Genomic DNA, 11,771 nt, shown 5'->3' on the forward strand with positions numbered 1-11,771 from the left:
CATCCCCCCACAGTAGCCACAGAAAGACCTGCCCAAGGAGACTGTGAGCTCAGACACGACTAGTCCCGCCCCCACCTGATGGTCCTTCCTTACTCACCCTGGCAGCTGAAGACAAAGGGCATATATTCTTGGGAGTTCTAGGGTGCCCCAGCCCCCCCAACCACCACCACCTGACTGCTTCTGCTGATGCTTTCTAGAAAGTGCCACCTCCTGGCAGGAGGCCAACCAGCACAAAAATAGTGCATTGAACAACCAAAAGTAAGGACCCTCACAGAGTCCATTTCATCCTCTGCCACCTCCATTGGAGCAGGTGGTTGTATCTATGGCTGAGAGACCCACAGATGGTTCACGTCACAAGACTCTGTGCAGACAAACCCCAGTACCAGCCTGGAGTCTGGTAGACCTGATGGGTGGCTAGATCCAGAAGAGAGATAACAATCACTACAGTTCGGCTCTCAGGAAGCCCCACGCCTAGGAAAAGGGGGACTGTGCTACATCAAGGGAACACCTCATGGGACTAAAGTCTCAGCCTTGAGGCCTAGACTTTCCCTCTGACAGAGCCTACCCAAGTGAGAAGGAACCAGAAAACTAACTCTGATAATATGAAAAACAAGGTTCTTTAACACCCCCCAAAAAATCATACTAGCTCACCAGCAATGCATCCAAACCAAGAAGAAATCCCTGATTTACCTGAAAAATAATTCAGAAGGTCAGTTATTAAGCTAATCAAGGAGGCATCCGAGGAAGGTGAAGTCCAATTTTAAAAAAACCAAAAATATGATACAAGAAATGAGGGGAGAAATCTTCAGTTAAAGAGATAGCATAAATAAAAAACATTCAAAACTTTAGGAAACAATGGATATATGGATGCACTTATAGAAATGCAAAATGCTCTAGAAAGTCTCAGCAATAGAATCCAAGCAGAAGAAATGCAGAGCTTGAAGACAAAGTTTTTGAATTAACCCAATCCAACAAAGACAAAGAAAAAAGAATAAGAAAATATGAACAAAGCCTCCAAGAAATCTGGGATTATGTTAAACAATCAAACCTAAGAATAATCAGCATTCCTGAGAAAGAAGAGAAACCTAAAAGTTTGGAAAACTTATCCAGGGAAATAATCAAGGAAAACCTCCCCCACCTTGCTAGAGACCTAGACATCCAAATACAAGAAGCTCAATAAACACCTGGGAAATTCATTGCAAAAATATCATTGCCTAGGTACATTGTCATCAGAGTATCCAAAGTTATCTAAAGACAAAGAGAATCTTAAGAGCTGTGAGGCGAAACTACCAGGTAACCTATGAAAGAAAACCTATCAGATTAACAGCAGATTTCTCAGCAGAAACCGTAAAAGCTAGAAGTGAATATGGCCCTATCTTCAGCCTTCTTAAACAAAACATTTATCAGTCAAGAATTTTATATCCAGTGAAACTAAGCTTCACAAATGAAGAAAATATACAGTGTTTTTCAGAAAAACAAATGCTGAGAGAATTCGGCACTACCAAGCCAACACTACAAGAACTGATAAAAGGAGCTCTAAATCTTGAAATAAACCCTGGAAGCACATCAAAACAGAACCTCTTTAAAGCATAAATCCCATAGGACATATACAATAAAAATACAGATAAAAAGATACACAGGCTACAAATAGCACGAAGAATGGAATAGTACCTCACACCTCAATACTGATGTTGAATGTAAATGGACTAAATGCTCCACTTAAAAGATACAGAATTGCAGAATGAATAAGAATTCACCAACCAGTTATCTGCCGCCTTCAGGAGACTCACCTAACACATAAGGACTCACATAAACTTAAGGTAAAGTGGTGGAAAATGACATTCCACACAAATGGACACCAAAAGCGAGCCGAAGCAGCTATTCTTATGTCAGACAAAACAAACTTTAAAGAAACAGCAGTTAAAAAAGACAAGGAGGGACATCATATAATGATAAAAGCCCTTGTCCAATGGGAGAATATTACAATTCTTAATATATATGCATCTAATACTGGAGATCCCAAATTTATAAAACAATTACTACTAGACGAGACAGCAACACAATAATAGTGGGGGACTTCAATACTCCACTGACTGCACTAGGCAGGTCATCAAGACAGTCTACAAAGAAACAATGGATTTAAAGAACAAATGGACTTAATAGATATTTACAGGACATTCTACCCAACAACTGCAGAATACACATTCTATTCATCAGCACATGGAACTTTCTCCAAGATAGGCCATATGATATGCCACAAAACAAGCCTCAATAAATTTTTAAAAATTGAAATTATATCAAGCACTCTCTCAGACCACAGTAGAATAAAATTGGAAATCAACTACAAAAGGAACCTTCAAAACCATGCAAATACAGGGAAATTAAATAACCTGCTCCTGAATGATCATTGGGTCAACAATGAAATCAAGATGGAAATTTAAAAATTATTTGCTTTGAAAACCGGCACAAGACAAGGATGCCCTCTCGCCACTCTTATTCAACATAGTATTGGAAGTTCTGGCCAGGACAATCAGGCAAGAGAAAGAAATAAAGCGTATTCAAATAGGAAGAGAGGAAGTCAAATTGTCTCTGTTTGCAGATGACATGATTGTATATTTAGAAGACCCTGTCATCTCAGCCCAAAATCTTAAGCTGATAAACAGCTTCAGCAAACTCTCAAGATACAAAATCAGTGTGCAAAAATCACAAGCATTCCTATACACCAATAATAGACAAACAGAGAGCCAAATCATGGGTGAACTCCCATTCACAATTGCTGCAAAGAGAATAAAATACCTAGAAATACAACTTATAAGGGATGTGAAGAACCTCTTCAAGGAGAGCTACAAACCACTCACTGCTCAAGGAAATAAGAGAGGACACAAACAAATGGAAAAACATTCCATGCTCATAGATAGAAAGAATCAATATCTTTAAAATGGCCATACTGCCCAAAGTAATTTATAGATTCAATGCTATCCCCATCAAGCTACCACTGACTTTTTTCAAAGCATTAGAAAAAACTACTTTAAATTTCATACGGAATCAAAAAAGAGCCCATATAGCCAAGACAATCCTAAACAAAAAGAACAAAGCTGGAGGCATGATGCTACCTGACTTCAAACTATACTACAAGGCTACAGTAACAAAAACAGCATGGTACTGGTACCAAAACAGATATATAGACCAATGGAACAGAACAGAAGCCTCAGAAATAATGCCACACATCTACGACCATCTGATCTTTGACAAACATCACAAAAACAAGGAATGGGGAAAGAATTCCCTATTTAATAAATGGTGCTGGAAAAACTGGCTAGCGATATGCATAAAACTGAAACTGTACCCCTTCCTTACACCTTATACAAAAATTAACTCAAGGTGGATTAAAGACTTAAACGTGCAACCTAAAACCATAAAAATCCTAGAAGATAACCTAGGCAATACCATTCAGGACATAGGCATGGGCAAAGAATTCACGACTAAAACATCAAAAGCAATGACAACAAAGGCCAAAATTGACATATGGGATCTAATTAAACCAAAGAGCTTCTGCACAGCAAAGGACTATCATCAGAGTGAACAGGCAACCTACAGAATAGGAGAAAATTTTTGCAATCTATCCATCTGACAAAGGGCTAACGTCCAAAATCTACAAAGAACTTCAACAAATTTACAAGAAAAAAACTAACGACCCCATCAAAAAGTGGACAAAGGATATGAACAGATGCTTCTCTAAAGAAGTCATTTATGTGGCCAAGAAACACATGAAAAAAAGCTCATCATCACTGGTCATTAGAGAAATGCAAATCAAAACCACAGTGAGATACCATCTCATGCCAGTTAGAATGGCAATTATTAAAAAGTCAGGAAACAAAAGGTGCTGGAGAGGATGTGGAAGAATAGGAACAATTTTACACTGTAGATGGGTGTGTAAATTAGTTCAACCATTGTGGAAGACAGTGTGGCAATTCCTCAAGGATCTAGAACCAGAAATACTGTTTGACCCAGCAATCCCATTACTGGGTATATACCCAAAGAATTAGAAATCATTCTACTATAAAGACACGTGCACACGTATGTTTATTGCGGCACTATTCACAATAGCAAAGCCTTGGAACCAACCCAAATGGCCATCAGTGATATAATGGATAAAGAAAATATGGCACATATACACCATGGAATACTATACAGCCATAAAAATGATGAGTTCATGTCTTTGCAGGGACATGGATGAAGGTGGAAACCATCATTCTGAGCAAACTAACCCAGGAACAGAAAAACCAAACACCACACGTTCTCACTCATAAGTGGGAGTTGAACAATGAGAACAGATGGACATAGGGAGGAGAACATCACACACCAGGGCCTGTCGGGGGGTGGGGGGTTAGGAGAGGGATAGCATTAAAAGAAATACCTAATGTAGATGTCAGGTTGATGGGTGCAGCAAACCACCATGGCACATCTATACCTATGTAACAAACCTGCACATTCTGCACATGTATCCCAGAACTTAAAGTATAATAAGAACAACAAAATTACTTGAACTGACCGACAATAGTGACACAACCTATCAAAACCTCTAGGATACAGCAAAGGTGGCGCTAAAAGGAAAGTTCACAGCCCTAAATGTCGATGTCAAAGAGTCTGAAAGAGGACAAACAGACAATATAAGGTCACACCACAAGAAACTAGAGAAACAAAAACAAACAGAACCAAAACCCAGCAAAAGAAAGGGAATAACCAAGATAAGAGGAGAACTAAATGAAATTAAAACAACTGCAAAAAAATACAAAAGCTAAATGAAATAAAAAGCTGGTTCTTTGAAAAGATAAATAAAACTGATAGACCATTAGCAAGATTAACCAAGAAAAGAGGAGAGAAGTCCAAATAAACTCAATTAGAAACAAAACAGGAGATACTATTACTGATGCCACAGAAATACAAAAGATTGTTCAAGGCTACTATGAACACCTTTACATGCATAAACTAGAAAACCTAAAGGAGATGTTTCAATTCCTGGAAAGATACAGGGCTCTAGCTTAAATCAGGAAGAATTAGATACCCTGAACAGACCAGTAATAAGCAGCAAGATTGAAATGATAATAAAAAGTTACCAACAACAAAAAAGTCCAGGACCAGATAGATTCACAACTGAATTCTACCAGACATTCAAAAAAGAATTGATACCAATTCTATTGACAGTATTCTACAAGATAGAGAAAGAGAGAATCCTCCCTAAATCATTCTATGAAGCCAGTATCACCTTAATACCAAAACTGGGAAAGAACATAACCAAAAGAAAAAAACTACAGATCAATATCCCTGATGAACACAGATGCCAACATCCTTGACAAAATACTAGCTAATAGCATCCGACAGCATATCAAAACCCATGATCAAGTGGGTTTCATACGAGGGATGCAGGGATGGTTTAACATACGCAAGTCAATAAGTGTGATACACAACATAAAGAGAATTGGAAACAAAAATCATGTGATTATCTCAATAGCCACAGAAACTGCATTCAACAAAATTCAACATCACTTTATGACTAAAACTCAGCAAAATCGGTTTACAAAGGACATACCTCAATGTAATAAAAGCCAGCTATGGTAAACACACAGCCAACATTATATTGAATGGGAAAAAGTTAAAAGCATTCTGTCTGAAAACTGGATTGAGACAAGGATACCCACTCTCACCACTTCTCTTTAACATATTACTGGAAGTCCTAGCAAGAGCAATCAGACAAGAGAAACAAATAAAGCGCATCCAAATTGTTAAAGAGAAAGTCAAACTGTCACTGTTTGCTGATGATATGATTGTGTATGTAGAAAACTCTAAAGACTCCTCCAAAACCTCCTAGAACTGATAAAATAATTCAGCAAAGTTTTTGGATACAAAATTAATGTACACCAATGAGTTGCTCTCTTACATACCAGCAATGACCAAGCTGAGAATAAAATCAAGAACTCAACCCCTTTTACAATAGCTGCAAAAAACAAAACAAAACAAAACAAAAACTTAGGAATATATACCTAACCAAGGAGGTGAAAGACATCTACAAGGAAAACTACAAAACACGGCTGAAAGTAATCATATAAGACACAAACAAATGGAAACACATGCCATTCTCATAGATGGGTAGAATCAATATTGTGAAAATGGCCATAATGCCAGAAGCAACCTACAAATTCATTGCAATTCCCATCAAAATACCACCATTAGTCTTCACAGAACTAGAAAAAAAATCCTAAAATTCTTATGGAACCAAAAAAGAGCCCAATAAACAAAGCAAGACTAAAAAAAAGAACAAATCTGAAGGCTTTACATTACCTCATTTCAAACTATACAATAAGGCCATAGTCACCAAAACAGCATGATGCTGGTGTACAAATAGGCACATCGACCAATGGAACAGAATAGAGAACCCAGAAATAAACTCAAATACTTACATCCCACTGATCTTTGACAAAGCAAACAAACACATAAAGTGGGGAAAGGGCACCCTATTCAACAAATGGTGCGGGGACAGCTGGCAAGCTACATGTAGGAGAATGAAACTGGATCTTCATCTCTCACCTTATACAAAAATCAACTCAAAATGGATCAAGGACTTAAATCTAAGCCCTGAAACTATAAAAATTCTAGAAAATAACATCGGAAAAACCCTTCTACACATTGGCTTAGGAAAGGATTTCATGACCAAGAACACAAATGCAAATACATAAAAACAAAGAAAATATCTGGGACTAAATTAAACTAAAGAGCTTTTGCATGGCAAAAGGAAGAGTCTGCAGAATAAACAGACAACCCACAGAGTGGGAGAAAATCTTCACAATCTATACATCTGACAAAAGAATAATATCCAGGCTCTAAAATGAACACAAATAGATTATCAAGAAAATAACAAACAATCTCAATAAAAAGTAGGCTAAGGACATGAACAGACAATTCTCAGAAAAAGATATACAAATGACCAACAAACATATGAAAAAATTCTCAACATCACTAATGATCAGGGAAATGCAAATCAAAACTACGATGAGATATCTACTTACTCTAGTTAAAATGGCTATTAACAAAAAAGACAAAAAATAACATCCTTGTGAGGATATGGAGAAAAGGGAACTCTTTCTTACACACTGTTGGTGGGAATGTAAAATAGTACAACCATTATGGAAAACAGTATGAAGATTTCTCAATAAACTAAAAACAGAACTATCATACAATCCAGCAATCTCACTAGTGGTTATTTATCCAAAAGAAAGGAAATCAGTATATCCAATGGACACATTACACTCATGTTTATTGAAGCACTATTCACAATAGTTAAGGTTTGGGATCAACCTAAGTGTCTATCAACAGATGAACGGATTGAAAAATTGTATCTTTGCACAGTACTATTTTGCCATGAAAAAGAATGAAATCTTGTCATTTGTAGCAACATGGATGGAACCAGAGGTCATTATGTTAATTGAAAGCCCTGAAGCAGAACAGAAACAAACTCTTGGTATGCCAAAGAGATAGATAATAAAATAAGCCAGATACAGAAAGTCAAATATCACATGTTTTTATTCATCTGTGGGAGCTAAAAAAGTGGGTCTCATGGTGGTAGAGAGTAGAATGATAGTTATCAGAGGCTGGAAAAAGTGTGAGCGTGTATGGGAGGGGATTTAAGAGATGTTGGTTAATAGGTACAAACACAGTTGGATAGAAGGATTAAGCCATAATGTTTGATATTTGAGTAGCGTGACTATAGTTAATTACTATTTATTATATATTTCAAAATGGCTAGAAATGAGGATTTGAAATTTTCTCAATACATAGAAATGATAAATGCTCAAAGCAATGGATATCCTAAATATCTAGACTTAATCATCACATGTTCTATGCATGTAAGTATCACATGTACCCCATAAATATATAAAAATATGTATCAAAAAATGCACATTGCTCCCCTTTGTTGACTGACTAGGTGAAAATATTTAGTGCCATGAATAATCCCTGTTTACTCTGTTTATGGGCATATTGAAAGGTTATAAGGCTCAGAGAGACCAGTGTTGTTGATAGCCTGCAACTACAATAATTATTTGTCTCTCTCCCATATTCTGGATATATACAGCCAAATTCAAAAGTAATTCACAGGAAAAAGTCTGATCAATGTGAGAGCACTATAAAATTACTAATAAAGTTATATTTGCCAAAATATGGCACTCTAACTTGGAAAATGCAAAGGTTCCTTGATATGAAAGACACAAGACCTGAAGGTCAAAACTCCCTGACCAATCTAGCACTTCCTAAAAAGTGAATCTGTTAATATCCCTCTACCCTTCACACATGAGAGTCACCAGGTCAGTGCATGGTTTCCTCCTGTTATCTTCACCAGTCTGGGAGCTTTCAGTCATTTATCACCTCCTTCTTCCTTCTCATCTCCCACAGTCAGTCGAATACTATGTCTTTCTCACCCCACCTTTGTCCATCCTTCAAATTCCACAGACTCACTGCTCCTCTTGGGTTTGAACCATTGTATCTGTCCCCTTGAATCATCATCCATATTTTATTTTATCTGCAAACTTGAATCCATTTTGTGCACATAAGCAGATTACTTTTTCCCAAAATCTTATTTCCTGAGTCACTTAACATCCTAATGCTTATCGTTTAGTATTGCAATAGCATAGTAAAAGCTTGTATTTTTGTAGCCAGGCCCTGTACTATCTGGTCTTTCCTAGTCCTCTACGTATGTCTTACTCTCCCTTCTACTTCCAGAGAGCCAGTTTCATGCAAGTCACGAAGCCCTAGCTTGCTGGTTTTAGAATTTAAGCCTTTATTAGTATTCTGTCTCCCACAGAAAGTCTTCATCACACTCTCCAAAAACTTTCCCACTCAGGTCCTAACTCTAACTTTATTTTAGTGCATGTTACATTCTATCAGAAGATAATGCACAATGATATCATGTGTCTTAGCTTCAGCTAACCCATGAAATAATGGAATCCTTCATGGAAAGAGCAGGCTATTGTTGATACACACTCAACTCATCTTATCTCCAAATCAATTTCATAAAACATGTGACAAGCTAGCTACTTCAAAATGTAAATAAGAGTAAATTAAAATAGCAATTCTAGCCTATATCTTGGATATCTATGAAGTTTTGTCTTGTTTTGTTTTTGTTTTTAATGAAAAGTGACATGTACCACAAATCTGCTTTCTCGGGTACCACTAACACCTCCTTCTTTCCCCGGTGCAGTAAAAACTGCCTAGGAGTCTCTGTCCACTTAATTAACCATTTTCTCACCCCGATAAAGATTTTTCTCCATCATATCATCCTCCTTGGAATCCTGGAATTCTCCCATAACATCCACATTAATTTTACAAGCCCCCATGCATTTCTTAAGGAAGCTCTTGGTTCTTCCTATGTTTCTCTCCATCCCTCAGCCCATGAACACTTTTTCCTTTAACACAAGAGTAAAAGATGGAGAAGATAAAATTGCAATTTTTGATTACTGAAGAAAATGTACTTTATTAAACAGAAGGCTTTCTCTCAAGGCCAAGCCCAGTCCCCATGTGCAGAAGGAGGGTGTCAGGGTCACAGGAACACTGGCAAACTGGAAGAGAACTCAGTGGTACTTATGGGCCAGGGCAATGGCGACAGCAGACACCAGCTTCTGCCAGGCAGCCTGCACTTCAGGGGTGAACTCCTTGCCAAAGTGAGTAGCCAGAATAATCACCATCACGTTACCCAGGAGCTGTTAGGCAAAAGACAAAATAACACACAGGCATGTTGAGTAGAAGTTTCCAAAAACAACTTGATGAAAAAACAAACAAACAAACAAAAACGGCTTTATACCTACATTCCTAGACAACCCTGACCTCAAACTGTTCCAAGGTTTGTGCCTACCCAAAAAATTCAGATGAGCTTAGGTTTAATTTTATTTTATGAGCCCTACATGCAACATTCTACCTACCTACACCCTCACCCCCCTCCCCATTTTACCAGTAATATTGGGCTCCCTCTCTCCCTGTTTTTCTTTAAGCAATTGTCTAATTTTTGTAAATGTAGAATGTGAGTGCTGCAAGAGTTCTCAGCGGGAGTTTAAAATCCCTAACAAATTCGGAAACAAGCCTTCACTTGGTCACAATACTGATGGGAAATTTAACATATTTTAGAAAATGTGTCTTATTTTTCTTTGAGCAAATCTTTTATTTTTTTTGCAAAAATCTCTTTCTAAACCTCAATTATCATGACCCACATAAAATAAGGCATTTCTATTTCCTTGAAATGGACTCTCATCTACCAAAAGCCAAATTTCATTCTTCTTTCACAAGTCTACAATTCTATAATACAATTCTCTGGGATAAACACATCAAGTTCTGGCAAGATTTCCTGAAAAGTTAAGCCAATTCAGGCTGTTAGTAGTCCTTTACTGTCACTAGTTCTGAATCAAGTAAGTTTTGGTTATGCTCACTAGAAGTCTGCTGTTCTAACATCAAGCTCGACCCATGATTTCTGAGATCTTTGTTGGTCTTTCCAATAAGATTCTGAGCTTCAATTAATGTCAAAATATAAAGCCAAAAAATCACATCACCCGCACCTGAACTCACCTTGAAGTTCTCAGGATCCACATGCAGCTTGTCACAGTGCAGCTCACTCAGCTTAGCAAAGGCGGGCTTGAGGTTGTCCATGTTTTTAATAGCATCTCCAAAGGAAGTCAGCACCTTCTTGCCATGGGCCTTGACCTTGGGGTTGCCCAGGATGGCAGAGGGAGACGACAGGTTTCCAAAGCTGTCAAAAAATCTCTGGGTCCAGGGGTAAACAACGAGGAGTCTATGAAATGACACCATATCAGATACAAAATTAGAGACGCAAAAAATCTTGAGGACTTTCCCAATCAACTTGCTAGGGTAATATTCACCCTTCATTCCCATGCATTGAGAACCAATGCTTACCTGCCCAAGGCTTCACCTCCAGCCTCTTCCACATTCATCTTGCTCCACAGGCTAGTGACGGCAGCCTTCTCCTCAGCAGTAAAATGCACCATGATGCCAGGCCTGAGAGCTTGCTAGTGATTGCAGCTGTGTCGGAAGCAGATATGTGCTGCTGCCTCTCTGTCTGGCCTTTTATTCTTTACTGCCGAAGTTCTGGCCCCCTGTTCTCCATGGTACTTAAAAGTCATTGGTCAAGGCTGACCTGTGTCCCTCAGGGGTGGAGTCAGGTCCGGAGAGGGTCAGCAGTGATGGATGGACACTAAGTTTGTGATAATGTGTGCTGGATCCTGAGGCTCTTTTTTGTCGGCTCCTCATCTATCTGCAACACAAATTTCCATTTGTCCCCTTTTTCACCCTCTTCATCATCTTCCAAAATGATATCCATCTCTCCCATTCTCCTTTTCCAAGAGAGCCTCATATAAAGGAGCAAATCTCAAAATAGGAAAAAAAGTTTCAGCCAAAGCGCATTTAACATTTGCCTTAAAGGTGGTGACAGTGACAAAAACAGGGCCAAGGAAAAGAAAATAAAGCTGTTAAAACAGAAGCTCACCCAGTTCTAGCTCTCTTAAGGAGTGCATTGTAAACAAAACTTCTGTACCTTAGTTTCTCTAGGGAGACAAAAACCGTACATAGTTCCTTCTAGAAACTGAACAGAATAGCAAGTAGTCCACAGTGGGACTAAAGTCTTAATCCCAAAGTACAATACCTTGGGGTGATTCCCTAGAGAGGACAGACAGAAAAGATTACATCCAGTGCTTCCAGGGAATCCTCTCTCTTTTCAC

At 38.2% G+C, this 11,771-nt stretch overlaps 1 protein-coding gene across 1 annotated transcript; it reads right to left on the reverse strand.

Moving 5' to 3' along the window:
- Nucleotides 1–9,496: 9,496 nt before the first annotated feature.
- On the reverse strand, nucleotides 9,497–11,300 carry HBE1 (hemoglobin subunit epsilon 1). The gene is made up of 3 exons (XM_034932026.3): nucleotides 10,951–11,300; nucleotides 10,606–10,828; nucleotides 9,497–9,749 (listed from the first exon to the last, which is right to left on the reverse strand). Exons 1-3 carry the CDS (start codon nucleotides 11,040–11,042, stop codon nucleotides 9,621–9,623), a joined length of 444 nt encoding a protein of 147 aa, XP_034787917.1. The 5' UTR covers nucleotides 11,043–11,300; the 3' UTR covers nucleotides 9,497–9,620.
- Nucleotides 11,301–11,771: the final 471 nt, after the last annotated feature.

This window comes from Pan paniscus, chromosome 9 (assembly GCF_029289425.2).
Source record: "Pan paniscus chromosome 9, NHGRI_mPanPan1-v2.0_pri, whole genome shotgun sequence".
Lineage (NCBI taxonomy): Eukaryota > Metazoa > Chordata > Mammalia > Primates > Hominidae > Pan > Pan paniscus.